Genomic DNA, 20,734 nt, shown 5'->3' with positions numbered 1-20,734 from the left:
GAGCCACTTGCCCCATCCTTTTCTACCCCTTTACTAGGAACAGCTTCTGAGTACATGGAACTGAGCCAAAGCACCAAATCCAAATTAAGAGTTTGGATTCATGGCAAGTTTCATCTCTGTGAAGGAATTCTTCCACCTTGCATGGCTTGGGATGAACATCAACAAATGAGCTTCCATGCTGTAGCCTGTATCAACACACACCACATTCCTCTTGTTACTGTGTTGAAAATAATCTTCATAATCACATCTGCATCTGATTTAGGGGCCAAAAGGTGCACCAGGGAAGCCTGGAGCAGCTGGTGAAGCCGGATTGCCTGGCCTTCCTGGGGTGGATGTGAGTACTTTGTCATCTTCCCTTAAATCTCTCATATGAGCATGGGTGTTTTCCCAAAGTGCCTCATCAACTTTCTTTATGCTATTTCAGGGTTTAACAGGAAATGATGGCCCACCTGGCCCAAATGGGCCTCCAGGAGACCGTGTGAGTACCACATCAGAGCCTAAGCCCCTTTAAATGAACGTTATCACTGATTGCACCAATGATTTCTCATCCCTTTGTAAATTGGTGACATTTAAGTGTTGATACAAGGCTTTATTTATCCATAAATCCTTGCAGAATACTTGGGCCCTTGAAATGAAGCCCCAGATGGCTTTTCATTAGGCGGGACATGAAATCCATCTTTCTTTAATGTGGCTTTGAATGGGCCTGGGCAGCCTCAGTGGTGGGAGTACCAGCGCAGAACAGCTCTGGTGGTATTTTGAGTATCTAAAATGTTCCTTGAAGCAGTCATTAGGCTTAATGATGAAGTTTATCAAAGTGAAGCTATTTTGGCCTTTATTTGCAGCCTGAGTGCGTGGCTCTGTTGTGTTTGTGATCACTGCTACTGTGTATTAACTGTTTAAACTTTTGCCTTTTGCTAATTCTGGGGCTGTCCATATGGTTGACATTATTAGATGCTTTGGCATAAACTTCCCCAGCCAGCATAGTAAGACATGAGAGGTTTTTTTCTTTCTTCCTGCATATTACAGCTCTGCTAAGGGGCACCACAGGGATAGAGAAATGACTGCCTGAGATGTTACAGATGTTCTTCAGATCATCATGGGGCTGTAAAGGCCTCCTTGTGACGTTAAGAACTAAACATTAGTGAGCTATTCAGCACAGATTCTTATCCAGCATAGCTATTTTCCTGCCTCCTGATGTGGGAAGATAAGGCTTGTACTCACAGCTGGTTCAGTGGTCTCTTGAGCTCCAGGCTGCAGTGTTGGGATGAACACACATCACGGCATGCAGAGGTTAAAAACTGGACTTTCTAAGATGTTCAATGTATCTCAAATAATCCATTTGTTGCTCCAAGGAGTTACGCAAAGCTCAAAACTCTGTGCGTTGTCTCATTTAGTTAAAGGAATGAGTGATAAAGCTATGTATCTTTGTTATGTTCTTCTACCTCTCCCATGTGCAAGGCAAAGCTTGCTTGGCCATGGGGAAAGCTCAGTGGCAGGACTCAGAGTCTTGATCACAACTCCAAGCCTCCATCCATCAGCACTGCACTAAACCCCATCTCCTTTACCCTAAAGATCCAGGGCTGCAAAGTCCTGATGGCTCTGACAGCCTGTGTTAGGAATCCAGCACCTCCTGGGAGCTGGTCCCTGATTTCTAAAGCAGAAAAGCTCAGGACCACACGCAGAAGATCGTGAGCAGTTTTATGCCTCTGCTTTATGTTCAGCGGCAGTGTTTGCCCATGCCCACTTTAGCACACAAGCTCCTAGTTTGCAGGGTAATCGAGCAGATAATTTCTGGGCACAAGAACTTCCTCCTCAGCTATTCAGTAGCAGCACACAAGCATGGTTCCCTTAACTACATGCTCTGATTTGACATGCTTTCCTGTGGCTCCTAACTCAATTCACCAGCATGGCGCAAACTTGGGACCTGTTGTCATTTATGGGAGCTTTTCAAGGTCAGTGATCCATCTGGAAAATTGTTTTAATTGGTCTAACAAAAGCTTGGAGACAAGGAAAGGAGACCATTGTTATCCCAACTTTCTTCTCCCCAGCTTTTAGAACCTATTTCTGTCTCCCAGGGATCACTGAAATAAGCTGGTGTCTACCTACTGTTGTGGGAATGAATTCATGCTTAGCGCTATGACTTCCTTCTAAAGAAGCATATTTATCCAGAGCATCTGAAAGCGAAGGTGTTCAGCATATGGAAGTGGGCTCATGGAAGACAGGTTTTAGCTATATTATTGCTAAACATTTCCTCTATATGCTATGCTTCATCGGTCTAACAGTGATTCATGTGTGACCAGGGACAGAGTACTGGAAGGCAGCATAAAAAAGTGGGGTATATCTTGTATATCTCCTCCTGCTACCACCATCCATTGGCTTTTCTCATGGTTCTGCTTCCAGAGTGATGAGATCGAGCTTACTTGTTTTTCCAATTGGAAATATCCTTTATTTTTAGCCAGGAGCAAGTTGAATTCTGACCTCAGTGCTACTGAGTGTCCTTCATTACAATGTGTTCAAAGACCGGTTTGAAGTTTGGTGCTTTACACTATGAACAATGAGGAAAACATCATTATTCACATCTCTTTATGACTGCCAGATTAATCAAGTATTTCCTGTGCTCCATAGTTGTGTGTTCATAGAGTACATCACTTCAAAGTGAGAAATTAAGGTGAGATTGTTTTCTAATCAAAAAAGAAAGAACATTGTTACCAGGAGAATGGGTTGAGTCAGTGTTATTAAGATCAAGGTGTAAATCACAGTCTCTTCTTTGAACTTAATGGAATCGCATCAGCTTGCTCAGGGACTTGATGATCTTTTACCATGCCAGTAGCATTCACTGCTGCACCTTAGACACACAAAGAGAGCAAACGAAAGGAGAGTAAAGTGCCAACACTTGGCACTGTGGGTACTCTGCCGACCCTTTGGCATGTTGGCCACAGCAGAAAGGGGCCGTGCAGCTGGTTTCAGGGCGGGCAGGATTAGGGTGCAAGTCAATAGGGGTGAGGAATTCAGTGTTTGCTTTGCGAGAGGAAATCCCAGCTTGTCCCTTACAACCATCAGTAGCTGTAAGGAGTTGAGCCTGAAGATGAAAGGGAGTGGAAGCAAAGCAGAGTAACCTGCAGCAAGAGGAATGAAGGAGCTGACATTTGCAGCTGAGTTGATTTTATTGGATCACAGCTTTCTCCTCACAAGACTGCTCTTAATGAGGCCTTGGGTCCTCTGTATCTTTCTCCTTCAGCATAACAAGGGGAAATGTTTCTAATCCAATTTGGTACGCAGAACATGAGGAAAGGGCCAGCGTCTTCCCTGGGATCACAACCAGCAGCACTGTTTTGGGATGTTTTCCAGCTCCATCAGGAACAACAGAGTCATTATCCATGAATTCTGTCCTGTTTGTGAATTCAGCTGAGCATCTCCAGTTGTGGGCTCTTTCTGTAAGACACTGCTGGAGTTCCCAAGCAAAGATTGGTGCCAAGGGGGGCAGGCCCTCATGTCCACCCATACTGAGGTCTCTGGTTTATCCCTGCTAGTTTTCACTCTGTTTTATTCCTGTAGGGTGCATTGGGACCTTCTGGGCCACCTGGACCTGCTGTAAGTAACTCCTACAACTGCCTATGTAAAATGGTGTGTGATATTATGCCAAACCCATCACCAGGGGCAGATAAGAAGCTTTGTATCCCAAACAAAGGGGTCAAACCCTGAATGAGTGAAAACATGGTTTGAAGTGTTTAAATATGAATGTAGGACCTGTTCTGGTAACACAGGACCTGCGTTTAGTCTCTGAGATGTTGTAAAGCAAGCCTGCCCTGGCATAAAGGCTAGCATATCAAATGCTATCAAAATTATTAGACACTAAATAATATCTATTAAAAATGAGAAGAAAGGAAAAGTAGATGAACAATAACATTGTTTTCTTAACTGTGTCCCATTATCACATCATCGTATGTGGCTTTATTTTGAGATGTCTCATAGGTAACAGTGATGTAAAGGGAATACAAATTACTAGAGGCAACAAAAGGATTCATCAAGACTCCAGCTTTGCTCTGATTGCAAATTACAATAATTGGGGATGGGGGAGTGCTAAGGAAACTTATAAGAATTAGGCAGCATTTTCTGATGTTTGGTTTTCTTCCTGTATGTTCAGTTTCTAAGTGATCCTTGACTGGTTTAATTGTTGTTTCCAGGGCAAAGGACTACCAGGACCTCCAGTAAGTAATGAGGATAAGGAGTTTGACATTATTATACTATCTTTATGGGGTACCCTGGGTGTTATAAGCCCGTTCCAGGCCTTGTTTCCCTCTCCTGTGCCAGGCAGAGGGATGTGGGGTCCTACAGGTTGCAGCTTTATGGGGGTTTTATGCTTATCCTAAGCCCAAGGAGGCTGATGCTGATGTGAATTCAAGACACAGCAGCTTTGTAATCACTGGAAGCACCCAATTCTGGGGCAACTTCTGTTTAGTGGGTTCCTGGGGCATCTCAGACCTGCCCTGTGTTAGGGGGGATGCAGATGCTGGCAGCATGCAGTGATGATAACAGTATGCTCTGTGGGAATGTGGAGCAAAGATGGGCATTGGTAAACTGATTGTCTGGATCAGGATTGAGCTCCTCAGGGGGGATTAGACAAGGAGCACAGCCAGGATGTTTGGTTGCTCCTAGGCTTTGGCAGCTATGCGAGGTCTCCATGGGTTTGAAAGCTCTTCTCTCTGTTCTACAGGGGCCTCCAGGACCCAGTGGGCTCCCAGGTGGAAATGGATTTCGGGGTCCTCCTGTGAGTTTCTCCAACCATCTGATCCCCATTTACTGAACATGCCACAGCCATAGCATCATAGAATAGTTGGGGTTGGAAAGGATCTTAAGATCATCAAGTTCCAACCCCCTATTTCTGGTCTTTTACCCCATTGAGGAAGTGTGATGCACAAGAAGCTGTAAGCTCTACGAATGCCCACGGGCAACTCTATTCCTTGTATCAGGTTGTGTAGGGTCGCTTCCATCAACCAGTGCAATGCCAGAGATGTGCAACCGCTTGCAGCCACATCTTCCTTTGCCAACTATGAATAGAGACAGAAGAGCAGCCAGTGTCACTACAAGAGATTAATTACCAGCTGGCCTGTACTTTCAGCATCCTCAAAAGGAGCTACTGCACAGAATGGGTCTGATCTAGGGGAGCCTGTTACGCAGAAGCATAGCATCATTTTTGGGTGCCCACAGCTCCACTGGAGCTGGTGGAAATAGGAATGTAGGCACAGGGCTATATTCTTCTGCCCTAATCGCTATACTTCCACATGCATCTGCTGTTCTCTTTCCAATCATAGAACCCTCTGCAGAAAGAAAGGTGCAGTTTAGTCCCATTAGGGATACCTCGTCCCACATTCACAAGTCTGCAGTGGTATTTGGTAGCTGCCCTTCCTCCCCCTTTGTGTTTCCACTGAAGTGGTTAAGAAGGGGAATTCTGACACTTTTCACTCTTTTTAGGGACCTTTTGGTCTGCCGGGATTCCCAGGGCCTCCCGGACCACCCGGACCTCCCGTAAGTAAATAAATGTGGGGAAACTCCCGGGAAGCATCTGGCGTTTTCCTCTTGCTGCCAGAACAGGCACTTCTTATTGGCTGTCATTGCCATGAGCTCTCCCTTTCCCGACTAAGCTTCAGCAGGCCATAAACACTGTGCCCCAAGGAGAGCAGTGACTTTTCACTGGCCAGACTTTGATATGTGGATGATCTCCTGGTTATTATTTGGGTGGCAGAACCCAATGACATCCAGGCTTTGTGGCATAAAGGGATTGCAGGGTGGGCTTCCTGTTCACTCCAGTGAGTTCTATATGGTTGTTTGGATCATGGTGTGTTCTTGTAGGGCCAGAAAGTGGGGCTTGAAACCACTTTGGTTGGATTTGCTGTGGTGTCTCTGGAGGGTTGAACAGTGGGATCGGGAGGTCTTTCCCAAGGAGTTTTCCCCAGGTCAGGAGGAGGCTGTGCAAAGATGCTCTTCTTGAGTTGCTGCCTTCATCACATAAGGCTCAAAGCTCTTCCTGAAGCTCAGCTGTGCATCTCCAGAGGGTGATTACACCTTGAGGATTGCTCTGGTTCAGAGCTTGCATTTTAAGCTGTGGGGCTGGGTGTCTGCCTTGTGCTGATCCAACGGAGCTGTGTCTGTAAAGTGCGTTTCCTACAGATTGTATTTCCTCCTGGTGTTTGTCTTGATGTATTTAAAAGACCACATTGTTTGACTGCAGGGTCTCCCAGGCGCAATTCCCGATGGCGGTGGGGACCTTCAGGTAGGTTTTCCTTATGGAAATATGCTTTTGGTTTAATCATAGAATGGTTTGGGTTGGAAAGGACCTTAAGATCATCCAGTTCCAACCCCCTTCCATGGGCAGGGACACCTCACACTACACCATGTCACTTAAGGCTCTGTCCAACCTGGCCTTGAGCACCACCAGGGATGGAGCATTCACAACCTCCCTGGGCACCCCATTCCAGTGCCTCACCACCCTAACAGTAAAGAACTTCTTCCTTAGATCCAATCTGAATCCTTGCTGTGACTTTTCATTAACATATGTGGGTGACCATTTCACGTGCACCATCCAGACCTGCAGATGTGGGTCTGAACTGCCTCATTGCAGAATGCATAATCCTTGTGTGTGCGTTTACAAGGCTGAAATGATCTTTTGAGGAGGTAGATACCCCAGGCTTGATTTTTCCCTTATCTTTGCTTTCCAGTTTGTTTTCCAACACGCAGGCTTTGCACACATCCTTCCCTTGGAAAGCAACCTTAGCATTTGGTAAATGACAACAGCTTTTCATGCCTCCGCCTCTAATCCTGCTTTACAAGAGAAAGGTTGTGTGTGTAGCACTGTTTATTTCCATGGATGGTGGCACCGGGTTCCTCTGGGCATACGCTCTGTTTAGACATCCTTCCTTATAACAGAGTCCTGATTCCTGTGTTTCAGGGGAATCAGAGGCCTGTAAAGTCCATGCACAAAGGAAGTGACATTTCCACATTTCACAGTTGCTGTTATGACAGCATCTTTGGGTTTCTAATTGCTGTGCCCCAAAAAAGCTCAGTTTAGGCTGCCTTATGGCAAGTTACGTGGAAGGTAATAGAAAACGATGCTGTTTCTACAGGTTTAATTTCAGTTACTCTGTGGAATAGACTAGAAAATTAAATTTCTGCTGCAGAGGCGTTGCTTGAGCTTTATTAAAAGAAAGAAAAATAAATGAAAGAATAGCTGCAGGAGAAAATCTCATTCCCTTTTGATAACGTTTTAGAGTATGGCTTTTGAGCCCCATTAAATTCCCATGCAAGTCAAACTTGAGTTCCCAACCACCCTTAGACATCTGCAGGTACCAGCTTATAGGTATTGGGGTCATTTTTTTATAGGTCCCCTTCCAATATGCTCTAATGCTTGCTCTTGTTTCAGTGAGGTGAGTAGTGCAAAGGAAATCCATAGGGGTGAATTAATACCCAGGATAAAACATGTTCCTGACGATGTACAAGATACTGATTCAGCTTCACTGGGGAGCTGTGATTCTTCAGCATTTTGGCCTGTGAACAATTGTCAGCCTTCAGAATCTCTCACAGTCCATGCTCACAGTGAAGCAAACCCTTTAGCAATCACTATTGTATGGGTTACTGGGGGCCTGAGGACCTGTTTAGGATCCTTTGCCATAGGGAGATGCTTATGATCAATGCATGATGCTATGAATCCCTAAGATTTAGTGGTTTACAGCCAAAACCCACCTGACTTCTCCCCCTCTCCCTTGCAATAAAACCAGCTTCCCTGGCCGTGCTGTTTGTGTTTGATAAACCAGAGCATTTCTGTTCCTTGCAGTGCCCAGCTCTGTGCCCACCGGGTCCTCCAGGTCCCCCGGGAATGCCAGGGTTCAAGGTAAGGGAAACACCACCTGCAGATACAAGAACAAACACCACTGTGAATCCGTGGGATTGAACTGGTTTATGCACAATGTATAGCTCCACACCTCCAAACCAGCCGTGCATTTATGCTGTTGAAACAGAAAATCCCTAAAGCAGCCAAATGTGAGACAAGAGGAGGATGAAGGATGCGATCCTGCCCTCTTTGCATGCTATTCCCCCCTTGTAGCAATAGCTGAAATCAATCCTGTGAAGTGTGAGTGCTCTCCCTTCACCTTCAGCAAGAGGCTTTACATCCTTTGAGTACTTGCACTTGCAGGCACGTTGTTTTGTGGCTCCATCCCTTGCAGCCTTTGTTAGATGGAGGATTTAACGACGGCTGCTTATTCCTACAAATGAAATTCAACCCTTTGCACAGGGCAAGCAAAACCAAGCAAGACCTTACATGATTAAACACAATTTAACTGTCATTTTATAGCACCAGCCAGACTCCTGATTGTGTTGTTTCATTCTGGTACATAAATCCTAAATTGTGGCCATCGGGAAACCTCACTCAGCAGTTAAACATGCCCCTCTCCATCCCCGCTATGATCCACATGAATTGTGTGCAGGTCTGCTTGGTCTCTGAGCTGAGTCATAAATGTTGTTTAAAACACACAGTGTTTAGGGTAGAGCTATTCACAATTCATAGCTTAGGGAATGGGGAGAACCTCTGTGGGTTTCCAGTTATGATACAAATGATGCCCAGGACCTTTTGCGTGGTGAGGAGTAACATCTGCCGTGGTTGAAATTGGTCTGGGTCTCTTCCACAATTGTAGGAAGGGAGCCAAGAAGCAAATTGAGTCTGAGTTTATGGAAAAGGTTTCAGTAGGATATGGATTTCTTTGCAAGCTTGATGCTGTAGACATTAAAGGTGATTTAAACAAAAAGGGAGGTTAAAGATTCAGAATGGGGTTTTCAGAAGCGTTTTGACCCCGTTTTTAGAAGCGATGGGAACCAAGTTCTGGTCCCTGACCTGCCATTGAAATCCAGAGATCTGTGGCCACAAGTTACTCTTGAAAACCAAATCTGGGCATTTCCTGAATCTGGACCAATTCTGACACAGTGATACCAAGCACAGGGATAGTGCATGGCCAACTAGCCCCAGAACTGACCTCCATTCACATGGTTACAGCACAAGTATAGGTTCTTTTCCCAGTGGGTTGTTTGTGTGGGTTTAGGTCTCGCAGTTACCTTTATGTTTTGAAACAACTCTGTCCTGGAATGTGAATAACCAGAGCTCTCATTTCTAGGGACACACTGGTCACAAAGGAGAACCTGGTGAGATAGGAAAAGAAGGAGAGAAGGTAAACTTCAACTGCAAGGGTACAGGGGAGGGGTTTTCTCTTTAAAAGCATCATAAGTGATCCTTCAAGGTGGGGAGAAATGAGGCAATTGGCTGAAGAACAAGGAGTTCCTGTGAATGAAGCGCCCTGGTTTCCATTGCTCTGCATGTGTGACCCTGTGCTAGTACTTCAAGGAAACCTGTCTTCCCAATAGTCACAATGCTCAGCTCAGTTTGAGGAGTTAACACCTATTGTTTCACATGCAGGGGTGTCAGCTCAGGAAAAAGCCCTGCATTAATCACTCAGGTAAATTCCTGACTGATCCAGAGCTCTTGCATGGAGAGGAAATTGCCTGTAATAGGGATGCAGATTCCGAAGCACAAATCTGGGTGGGAGGGAGCTCAAGGAGAAAGGAGATGGGATGCTCCCCGGCTTTGTGCTGTCAGGCTCATGCTGGCTCACCCCTTGTCTGATTGATCTTTCTCCCCTAGGGCAGTCCTGGCCCTCCGGGTCCTCCTGGCATCCCCGGCAGCGTTGGCCTGCAGGTAACAACTGCTCTTCAGACCAGTTCCATTGGCCTTCGTACTGTGAAACTCAATGGTGCCATCAACCTCCTTGTGTTACACAAACAGCTCTTGCTCCATAGAACAGATGCTGGTGATAAAACCGTGCTGCTTTCACCAAGCTTTCATTCAGGGTCTTGCTTTTGGTTGCATACCTTGGTTGAGACATCCAAGTGATGACTGATCCAAAGCTGGATTGATGACTGATTGGTGACTGGGTTGATGACTGACCCAAACCTGGTTGAGACATCCAGTAGTGATGACTGATCCAAAGCTGGGCACCTTTTGGGTGGATCTGAAAGCTGAGCTCTGTGCTGGCTTGACAGGCCAGGAGGCCTGTATCAGAATACATCTCTGCATTGGGGTGTCAGCACAGTGTTTCTTGCTCAGAGTTGTCACCATAGAGGAAAATGTCTGTGCATCAGAAGGCTGAGCTTTCTGCTGCTTCTTGCTATTCCTTAATGCTTTCCGTCTTGATGAGTTGTTACCGTGATGCTGTTCTGCTGGTTTACGTTTAACAGTGATGGGGTTTTAACTGATTTGTTTCCTTAATTAGGGCCCAAGAGGATTAAGAGGCCTCCCTGGTCCAATGGGTCCAGCTGGTGACAGAGTAAGCAAAACACCTTCAGATTTGATTTTATTCCCTCCTGCGAGGTTTATCTAATGCGAGGGCCAGGTTCTATTTGTCTTTACCACTGGGGAGCTTGTAAAGAGCTGGCTCTTTCCTACACCCTTCAGCACAACCTCCTTCCAAACCAACCTGAGGGGTTGACAGGATCAGACCCAGCCTGATTTAAGCATCCAGACCAGAAGGACAAAGTGCTGTCCCTGTGAGACTGACAGTGCTGAAGAACCTTGTAGAAACCTGAGGAGCGTTCTGTGAACGTTTCTGTTCAGTCTCTTTAGAAGAGAAAAGCAAAGAATCACTGATGGACAAAGGTTTCCAGACATGAAAAGGCTCCTTGGTGAGAACAGGGTCACTCTTTAGCTCATTGTGGCTTTGGACTTTTGCCAGGGTCCCTTGACCACCAGTCTAGAATGGCTTTGAATTGGATAAAGTCATGTATTTATTTAGGAACAAGTGTGTTATCAGGATAACAAGGCCATGAATTGTATCAGCGTGTCACAGAGATCCAGAGTAAAAACCTGCTGGTTCAGATGGGGATCACTTGCAGGAATGGGGTGTCTTTCCAGGGCTTTTGTGTTTTCTTAGATTGCAGTATGAGGTAGTGATACCGTCACTGCCCCCTCTGCCTACCACAGCATTACAGTGCTGTATTATCCTTTGCAGGGTGACATTGGTTTCCGAGGGCCACCTGGAATCCCAGGACCTCCAGGGAGAGCCGTATGTATCTGCATCATTATGACACTGCTTTCCACAACCTAAGCCTCAAGTTTCTTCCTCCTGCACTAAACTCTTTGCTGCCAATGAACAGGAGTGTGCTCATCTCCATCTGACCATTCCCTTTGCCTTTTCCCTCCAGTTAGAGCAATGTTATTCCACCTGACCCAGATCTGATGATGTCTTTCCTTCAGTTGTGCCCTCTTCCAGAACAAGTTCACCACATTTCCTTTGCTCTCTGTTCCTTACTGCTCTTCCCTGAGCATCAGCAGCTTGAGAAGGGCATCTCTGTTGTGCTTGGGAAGGAGAGTTTTGAGGAGGAATCAGTAAGCGCTATCCTGAGCTTGCATCCTTTGAGCCTGGTCTATTCCCAGGTGTCCACAGCTATGAGCAGAAATAATAGTGTATTAAAGATGCACCACATCCCCTCTGGGGACCCCTCCTAGGCTTTGCAGTTATAGAAGGTATTAATGTGAACTGAAATAACGTGAGGTGCTTGCCGTCCAGCCAACGTTCCATTACGCCAAGCAGGACCCAGACAGAAAACATTACAGCTTTTCTCCCACTCTGCTTCTGGTTAAAGAAATCGCTTCATTAAATGATGGTCTCTGCCCCGAGGGATTGTTGGCAAAATCCCTGCTGCGATTCATCTGTGTCAGGAATTACAGAGTGTAACTGAGGAAGCACAGCCGAGCTCCTAAGGGAATGTGAATGCTCCCTCCTCTGCTAACAGCAGCAAACAGCACAAACCCTTCATCATTTACACCCTTGAAACATTAGTCCTTGTCACTGTGTGGTGAAGGTGCTTTTAATGGCTTTTCCTCTGTTACAGGGGGAGCAAGGAAACAAAGGACCTCAAGGATTCAGGGGGCCCAAAGGAGATACTGTAAGTACAGCAAAACACCCATCTGCTCAGATTTGGGATGTGACATTCAAAGGTGTCTGTTTCAGGGGTTTATTATGGCTTGTCCCCACCCTGATGTGAAAGAGATGAAAGTATTCCTCTCAAAAATGAGATGCTTGAGTCTCATTAAAGATGCCCAAGTGCCGCTTACAGCCTAGAGCACAGGGGTCAGATCTTACATCTCCGTCTCTTGAAATGATCAAGAGTTACAGCCAGCATTGGGCCAGTTTTCTGCTGTGTCCTAAAAGAACAGCCGTGCCTACCTGAACAGGATGGGAGCCACTGAAATGTCCCTCCAGAGTCTGAGTATTATCTTTGTGGACTGATTGTTCTGAAGGGTTGTCCCCTGGATAACAGGATTTGTTCTTGATTTCTAGGGTAGACCTGGACCAAAAGGAAACCCAGGGGCTCGTGGACTCATAGGAGAGCCCGTAAGTCAATGAAACAGGTTGCAAGTCTCACTAATGTCCTGCTGGCTATGATGAAATAAAACATGATAGCAAAAAACTTGCATCTTAGTCTTTGCTATCAAACTTCTGCTCTCTTGGTCTCTGTAACCTTCAGTGTAACCCCAGTTTTACTGCTGTTAATGTAAGTCTCCCAGTACAACTGGAGCTGGGCCCATTACCCAAAGGTTCTTTGATATGAATGTATTTTGCAAACCACAATCTCCTTATAACCTTAACCTGTGCTGTGTGTGGTTGCAGGGCATGCCTGGCAAGGATGGACGGGATGGGGCTCCCGGACTCGATGGTGAGAAGGTTTGTAGAGTCCTACTTAACCGCTGCACGGCACATTTCCATCCCGTGTGTGTTGCAAGGCTCCTGGTGCTGTCAAGAACATGGCTGGAAAGCTTTGGTTTCTACAGGGTTTACCATTAGTGTAACTAGTGAAGAAGAGAGAAGTTGCTTCTATTAATTAATCCCAAGGATATTCTCTAAAGGGAGAAGATGCGCATCTGGGCCATGCAGGGATGATCTAAGCTCAGCTGTGTCCCTGTTCTTAGTGGTTCCTACTGGCTGACTTTAGGCCTTCAGAGATGCCTTTTCAGAGCTGTCGGTGGAGGCATCTGTTTATTTTAATTGCCTGTAGACAAAGTGCTGTCAGATGCAGGCCTGGATTTTGAACAGTGATCCCGTGGGAACATGGACCATGCGCTGCACCCTGTGTCCCATTGGGTGCCCACCTCCTGTAGACACAATGTGCTCTTGGTCCTGCACATACAGGGAGGGATAAGACTGTTTGGGAATGTGTCTCCTACCTGCGTCAGACCATTTTCTGGTACCAGGTGTCCCTCTGACCTCTCTATATCCACAGGGCGACGCAGCTCGCATGGGTGCTCCTGGAGAGAAGGGGCCAAATGGACTTCCTGTGAGTATGGAAGCAGGACCCGTCCCCTCTGGGGCCTTTGGCTGCTCTCGTTCTCTCTAAACTCAAATTTGAGAGGGGTTTTCTCTTTCCCATCCCAGTGACTGCATTCTTTAAGTAGGGAGGTAAGATCTGGGGTACAATATCCTCAGCTCTGTCCTGGCTTTTGCTTCTTCACTGGCAAAATGTTTCCTCTCTTCAGACTTCCGCTTATCCCAATAAAGGTAAATTATCCCTTTCTCCTTTTCTTCCTGTCTCAGAGAACATTCCAAACACCCCTGGAGAGAGGTTTCTGCTCTGCAAAACGTTGCTGCTCTTGCTCTATTTGTATATTCCTTCTCTTTGCCCTGTTAAGGATTAGTGTATGTCGAGCTGTCAAGGATTAGTGCGCGTAGAGCTGCGAGGGCAGTGAACAAGAGAGAAATTAAAGCCATTATTTTCGTGGTGAAAGCCAAGGAAGGGTAAATCCTCCCTTTCTTCAAGCAAATGCTGCTCCTTGTGTGTCAGATCAGACCAGAATAACAAATGTAATAACTCCTATTTCTACTGACATTGATTTTTCTCCCCCTTGCAGGGACTGCCTGGAAGAGCAGGTATTAAAGGCTCCAAGGGTGAACCAGTAAGTGAATCCCTAATGATGGGTTCTGGTGGGGAAGCTGCTACACTTGTCACTGCGAGGCTTTTCAGCTTTGGGGGATTGGTGCTCATGGGTAGACCCTGAGAGGACTTACCCCAAAGTGATGGTGGGCTGAGCTGCCCTGACGGTTAGGAGCAGGCATTAGGTAATATGATGTCCCTGCTCTTGCTAAGACAGGACCTGGTTCAGCAAAGACATAGCAGGTACACAGGGAAGTCATCAGGGGTTTAGTCACCCTCAGAAGGATGCGTTCACCCTTTTGTCAGGGCTTCATCTTTGGGAGTCAGAAGGCTGAGTGTGTGCAAGCAGGAGCAGGAATATCTCATCTTGCCTCTTGGAGACTTCCCCTCTACCTCAGGAGAAAGGCTTCCACAGAGCTTTAGATTGGTACCTACCTGTGAGATAAAAGGAAGTCTCAGACCAAAGCAGTCCAGCACAAAGCTGTTCTGGAAAGTGTCTTTTTTAATGCCTCCCTGCCCCTTGTTCTCTGAATCTCTCCATCTGCATCATTATCTTTTCTAATCCTCATCCATGGAGTACACTGAAAGGAGGAGTTTCTCCTTGCATAAATGAATGAATGAAGTGAGGTATCCTGAGCATGCCTCCCAAAGAGCATCCCTGTATCATTGGTCCACTCCAGTCTTAATGAGCCCTCCCTAGGCCCTGGCCACAGGACAGGATGCTCAGTTCTTTAAATGTCTGTTACTGAGATTTTGTCATCTTGGTTTTAGAACTGTAAAAGCTTAAAGCTGTTTTTATTCCCCAGTCCAGGTTTTAACTCCCTCCATTTGTTGCTCTGCATTACGATAGAAATAACTCTCTGAACTTATGCCCTAACTGAGTATTTGCTTCCTACACTGCAGGGCAGTCCTGGAGAGATGGGAGAGGCGGGTCCCTCTGGAGAGCCAGGCATCCCTGTACGTATCCCCATCTTTCACACTTACCATGAGCAAAGCAAACTGCAAAGCCAGAGCTCGTGTGCTGCTTCCCTGCACAGATAAAGCTTTCAGTAATGGCATAGGTGCTGCACTGCCTGCAACACATGCAAACCATGGTGGTGATCCTCGTGCTTATGTGGAGCTACCCAGGGATGCAAGTTGGATGAGTGGACACCTCCATGCACAGATATGGTGCTACAGCAAAGCCCACCAGGGCAGGCGGTGTGACCCAGTGGATGGGCCAGCAGGGCAGGAAGGTTGGGGTTGAAGTAACCTGGGATCTGGGAATGCATTCTGGCTCTGCAGTGGGTTGGGAAAGCGGATTCGTGGCTCCTAAATGGCACAGCTGACTTTGGTGTTATTGCCAGGGTGATGTTGGTGTTCCTGGGGAGAGAGGTCTGCCGGGCCCGCGAGGAGCTACTGTAAGTACAGCACTGCTTGTAGATCAGATAGATACCAAAAGGGAGATAAGCACATGGGGATGACTCTCTGGCTAAAGAAAAAGACCCCATTCTCTCTTAGTATTGTCCATAGGGAGGTTTGGCAGCAGAGGAATTACTCCTCCAAAAGAGGACCAGATCCTGCTCTCACTGACAGCTCTGTGCAGATGCAAAGTGATTCCTCCCCTTTAGTTTGTCAATGGAAGCTGCAGCTGTCCAAGAGCTTTGTGGAGCTGCAATGGGCAGACAGGAAAGACTGGGCCGCCAGCAATTCCCTCTTTAGACAGTAATAACATTCAGCTTTTGCTGAAAGTGAGTCATTAATGAAGCGAAACTCCTGGTATGCCATTGGAACGTACATTGCTCCAGCACATGGAACATGAAATCCTTCCCCTTCCTCTATCGCTTCCCTTGGAGTAGTAGAGATTCACTGCAAAAGCTCTACAAGCAACAGGATTGGGAAGCCTGCACGTCATCTCATTTTTGCTCTAAAATGATGGCTCTTTGATGCTTCTGGGTTAGAAACCACTGAGGTTTTCAGTGGAACATCTTGTTCCTGCTCTCATTGTGTTCCCTGCACCACCTCAGAGCCTGAGAAATAAACTGGAGTTGCAATGCAAACCTGCAAGTAACTGCATGGCTACCTGTTGTGTCCCTGCTCAGTAGCAGAGATGCCAGTAAATGATACCAGGATGATAAAAGCCTGATTCTACTGCTCAAAATGCCAGGTTACCTTTTACTTTGTCACCCCCCATCTAGTGCTGCTGTTGTGGTTGGTCCTGACCTTCCAGTGGGTTTGTTGGCCTTTTTCCTTTGCTTTTTTTTCTCCCTTTTAATCTCATTTTGAAGCCCAGAAGCCCGCTGACGTGGTTTCTGGTATGTGCTGCTTGGACCAAACTGAACTGTGTGATGATGTATTGTTTGGGAGCAGCGGCTCCTTAAACTTCCAAGGAGAGGGAAATCTGCCTTAGAAATCAACTAAATTATTGGTGTTTATTGATCTTGATAATTGATGATATTGATATCATTATATTGATATTGATCATGATATTGATGTCATGATATTGATATTGATGTTGATAAATAATCATCAACAAAATATTGATGATTATTTATGTCTGCGAGTTCTCATCAAAATAGCTGACCCTGCAAAAGTTATCACGATATTATGGCCAAAAATCAAATGCAGTCCAGCGAATTGCATTGGGGTGGACTTCTGATTTGGGTGCAATCCCAGCTGAACCCGTGTTTGCTTCTAACCTGGGTTTCTACCTTCTGATTTGCATTATTAGAGTCCTAACTGATATGAGCTACAGTTAAGCCTGGGCTGTGCTGAGGGTCGCAGGGTTTGTCCAGGGCTAAGGCTGTTTGGCTCTGAATAGTTTGCCTTTATTTAGCGTAGTGCACCAGGGGTTTCTTCCCATTCAGAGGCTGTTGGTTCTTTCAGGTCCCACCACTTGTAAAGGCACCAGCAGAGTCAGTTTTGCTGCAGTTTAATGTCATTTTTCCTACCTGTATTTCCAACCCTCACAAGTTCATCACTGAATCACGGGCAGAAAACAGAAGTGGAACCAGAACAAAAATGCCCGAGCAGCTCTGTGGCCTTTTGAGGGCGATGCTGCTCTGTTTCAGCAGATTGGCTCCTTCCATCACACATCACACGAGGGTTTCCTCTTTGTGATGACCAGGAAAACTTAGGTTCAGATACCAGGGAGAGTTTATAGGGCCTAACAATGAGGGAAAATACACTTAAGGGAAAACCACAGATGCCATTATAACACATACCCAATCCAGTGGGTTTCTTGGGCATGTGGGACAGTCCCTGCTGACTGATCCTCTGCCTGGAACGGCCAGTTTGAAGTTCATTTGTGTCCGTTAACACTACACTCAGCAGATGCGGATGTGAAAGGGGACAAAGCTGAAGTCCCACCTTGTGGCAGATGCTTGCCAAAGGCACCTATTTCTAGAAGCCACTTTGCAAATGGGATTTAGATGTCTAAATTAGGGGGTTTTCACCCAAGATCTTAAATGGGTATGTGATTTTTTTTGTGTAGAAAGCAATAGAGACTCCTAATGGTAACCTTCATGTTCTGGCTGGTGAGCAGGGCTCTTACAAGCACCTGCACTGACAGTGTAAGATATTGCCTGTTTATTGCTGCTACCAAGCAAGTGGATGCAATTGCCATCTTTCATTTCCAAGTGCCTGTAGCACGTGTTTTACCGTAGTTTCTCGCAGAACAGGATCAATTAAAAGCATAATATTGGGACAGCAGATCCCTGTCAATGTACATCGCCTGTGCTCTGCCCTGCTACCACTTTCTGCTGTCATTGATCTGTGTTACTCATGAGTGTGGCATGTTCTTGAGCATTAATATAGGAGCATTTCTGTTAATGTTAGCACCAGGTACCCTTTACAGTGGCTCATCAGGTTCATCAGCAATGGCTCTGGGCAAAGTTTGCTGCAATACAAGAGCAGTTCCCTGTTAGAACTGATATAATGACACAAGTGACTTACCTGACCCTATAGTATTTCCTTACCAAAGCTTATCTCTCTTTCCAGGGACCACTTGGTCTGCAGGGCCCGGTGGGAGCCCCCGGTGTCAGAGGTTTCCAGGTCAGTCACTCACAAGGGTAACTGAATGCACATTGGGTTTGACAGGCCGTTTCTCTGCACACCTTTGGCAGGACAATTGCATGATGGCAACAAGCGATAGGAAAAAACCTCCTTCTGTTTGCCAGAACCAGTGTGATGCCTCCATTAGCACAGTGCCATAGGAAGAGCACAAGGCCAGATAAGCTGCCTGCTGGAGCTATTTATATGTAATAGTTGTTGGCAAAGGTTTTAAGTTTGACCTTTGTAAAGACAACTTAATTCATCCTCAGCTGGGATGCTTCCAGCCTATATGTCTTCAGTGAACGCCTCTTCCCTTCTGCTGCACTGGAGACTCCTATATTCCTTCCCTCCCATCTCCAAAGGAGTGTTCACAACCATTCCCCAATGAAACTGGTTGACAACCAGTGTGTGGTGCTGGGAGCATCGCTTGGTCAGGAGGCACAGATGGGGTTTCACCAGTGAAAGACCTAGGGCAGGCAAAGCCTGAAGTACTTTGCCAGGGTGGTTCACCTCAGTGATGAGCAGAAGCTGGAATGGGCTGTACCAACCAACACAAGAGGTATCAGCATCAGCAAGGGATCCCTAGGTGGAACAGATGGATGGGGGAATACAAGAGAAGAGATCTAAGACAAGTGACCCTGAACACGTTATGGGCACTGGTGAACTTTGGGGGTTTCCTGGCACTCTTAAGCTGTAGCTTGGTTTTTGTTTTCCTAACAGGGTCCCAAAGGTGCCAGCGGTGAACCTGGCCTGCCCGGCCCGACTGGAATTCGTGGAGAGTTAGGTGACAGGGTAAGGAGATTCCCCCTGTAATTCCTGCTTGGGAGAGATGAAATCAGACCATTAATGGGGCTCCAAACACAGTGTAGCTGATGGCACCCCAGCAAACACAAGCAGGCTTGATAGAAGGTGGGCCCACTGGGTGTCCTGGTCTATCCTCTGTGGCTGTTTCAGACCCTACAGCCGGTAGCAGGGTGCGTGCATCCTGTCTCTTCTGTTCCTTGTTTCTGTTTCAGGTCAGGAGCTCCCACTACTTTTAGGCAGGATGGCTTGTTTAAAGGGATCCTCTTAGCCAGAATAGGTGATAGCTGTTGGTGTTTGCCCTGCTCTGTACGCTGATCTCACCAAAGCCTTGCTCCCCATGGGCACGGGAGAGCTGATTGATGCATTTGCATTGCTCAGATCCTCGATCAGGCTTTCTGCATCTTAAAAGAGCACTTTGCTCAGTGACTTTCTTTCTCAACAGCAGCACACCTGAGCCCCACACCCCAGTAAATGTGGCTGTTGAAATGAATTCATCCTCATTTAAAAGAAGCCAGCAGGGCAAAGCAAACCCTGTGTGCTGGGGGCTTGCAGGAGAACAGGAGCCCTGTGTTTGCCATTCCTCGACTCCAGCTTTAAGGTGAAGTTTCTGTGTAAGCAACCGCAGCCACGGGGCTTTCACAATGGCCCTTCTGTGGCAGCTCCAGGCAGGATTACAAAGGCCTCTTGAAAGGGAATGTGAGGCTGGAAGTGTGAGACAGGAGGGTTATTGTGGAGCTGGGGGTTCTGACTGCAGGCAGGGCTTTGCTGTGGTCAGAAATGTATGTTCAGAGGGGAAGAGGCCCCTGCATAGAGTAGCCCAGCATCCAGAGAGCAGCTCAGCACCCAGAGAGCATCCCAGCATCCAGAGAGCAGCTCCGAGAGGGAGGGAAAATGTTATGCTTAAAGGAGAATATGATCAAAAAGTCCATGTTTTATATAGGAGCAGCTCTGCTCTGGAGCCAGGCTGAGAGAGCTGGGCTGGTTCAGCCTGGAGAAGAGAAGGCTCCTGAAGGGGAGACCTGAGAGCAGCTCCAGTGCCTAAAGGGGCTGCAGGAACCTGGAGAGGGGCTTGGGACAAGGGCCTGTAGGGACAGGCCAAGGGGAATGGCTTGAACCTGCCCGACGGGAGACTGAGCTGAGCTCTTAGGCAGAAGCTCTTCCCTGTGAGGGTGCTGAGGCGCTGGCACAGGGTGCCCAGAGAAGCTGTGGCTGCCCCATCCCTGGCAGTGCTCAAGGCCAGGTTGGACACAGGGGCTTGGAGCAAGCTGCTCCAGTGGAAGGGGTCCCTGCCCATGGCAGGGGTTGGAACTGGAGGAGCTTTAAGGTCCCTTCAACCCAAACCATTCCGTGATTCTGATTTCTGGCTCTGAAGTCAAGTTTAGTTACTGTAAGATGTAATTGTTGGTTGTTTCTTAACACCCCAGCTTGTTAATAGGAAAAACCCCCAGAAAGCATGCTGTGGCAGGAGACTTTCCCCCTCTGCATACACAACTGGTACTTGGAATAACACCAATCTGCCCACCCCATCCCACTGGTGTTGGTGACAGCCACATGTGCCCACAGTCCTCCTCCATGCAGGCAGTGCTGGCACTATGGACTTTCACATATGGGCACAAGATTTGGGCTGTGAAAGACCCTAAACCCTCAGTCTGTGTCTTTATACCTTAAGCAATAAGTGTTTGCTGCTGGGGGTGGACAAGAAGCACAGCAGATGCTGCCCTGGTGCTTTATGGGCACCCCAGCCTGCTGGTCATGGATCCTGCCAATACAGGATCAATACAATCAGAGCAGCCCACCCTGAGATCAATTGTGCCTTTTTATTTAGGAGGAAAAGCTATTCCTGCAGGCCTGATTTAACAGGTTCTGATCTGATTTGCACAGTCCTTGGATTGACTGTGGCCAGGAATATAACCTGGTTTATCAGTAAGTG

The 20,734-nt window shown here is 46.9% G+C and overlaps 2 protein-coding genes across 3 annotated transcripts in view; one reads left to right on the top strand and one right to left on the bottom strand.

Annotated features, from left to right (window-relative positions):
* Positions 1 to 20,734, bottom strand: part of BHLHE23 (basic helix-loop-helix family member e23) — a 191,369-nt gene that overhangs the window by 28,207 nt on the left and 142,428 nt on the right. The window lies entirely within an intron of this gene.
* Positions 1 to 20,734, top strand: part of COL9A3 (collagen type IX alpha 3 chain) — a 35,140-nt gene that overhangs the window by 6,152 nt on the left and 8,254 nt on the right. Inside the window, exons 4-24 of one of the 2 annotated variants that reach the window (XM_061361526.1) lie at positions 263 to 334; positions 425 to 478; positions 3,556 to 3,591; positions 4,185 to 4,208; positions 4,715 to 4,768; positions 5,473 to 5,526; positions 6,230 to 6,271; positions 7,829 to 7,885; positions 9,162 to 9,215; positions 9,686 to 9,739; positions 10,314 to 10,367; positions 11,049 to 11,102; positions 11,932 to 11,985; positions 12,381 to 12,434; positions 12,711 to 12,764; positions 13,321 to 13,374; positions 13,946 to 13,990; positions 14,872 to 14,925; positions 15,315 to 15,368; positions 17,947 to 18,000; positions 18,721 to 18,792. In XM_061361526.1, coding sequence (XP_061217510.1) covers positions 263 to 334; positions 425 to 478; positions 3,556 to 3,591; positions 4,185 to 4,208; positions 4,715 to 4,768; positions 5,473 to 5,526; positions 6,230 to 6,271; positions 7,829 to 7,885; positions 9,162 to 9,215; positions 9,686 to 9,739; positions 10,314 to 10,367; positions 11,049 to 11,102; positions 11,932 to 11,985; positions 12,381 to 12,434; positions 12,711 to 12,764; positions 13,321 to 13,374; positions 13,946 to 13,990; positions 14,872 to 14,925; positions 15,315 to 15,368; positions 17,947 to 18,000; positions 18,721 to 18,792 — 1,104 coding nt within the window. The remainder of the gene's footprint in view (positions 1 to 262; positions 335 to 424; positions 479 to 3,555; positions 3,592 to 4,184; positions 4,209 to 4,714; positions 4,769 to 5,472; positions 5,527 to 6,229; positions 6,272 to 7,828; positions 7,886 to 9,161; positions 9,216 to 9,685; positions 9,740 to 10,313; positions 10,368 to 11,048; positions 11,103 to 11,931; positions 11,986 to 12,380; positions 12,435 to 12,710; positions 12,765 to 13,320; positions 13,375 to 13,945; positions 13,991 to 14,871; positions 14,926 to 15,314; positions 15,369 to 17,946; positions 18,001 to 18,720; positions 18,793 to 20,734) is intronic. The other variant, XM_061361527.1, reaches the window with a different exon arrangement.

The sequence above is a fragment of the Neopsephotus bourkii genome, unplaced genomic scaffold, assembly GCF_033783945.1.
Source record: "Neopsephotus bourkii isolate Nb327-2 ecotype Australia unplaced genomic scaffold, CSIRO-AGI_Nbou_v1 NB_1060, whole genome shotgun sequence".
NCBI classification, from domain to species: Eukaryota; Metazoa; Chordata; class Aves; order Psittaciformes; family Psittacidae; genus Neopsephotus; species Neopsephotus bourkii.
The sequence above is the reverse complement of the archived record's forward strand: the minus strand, read 5'-3'. Positions and strand labels throughout refer to the sequence as shown.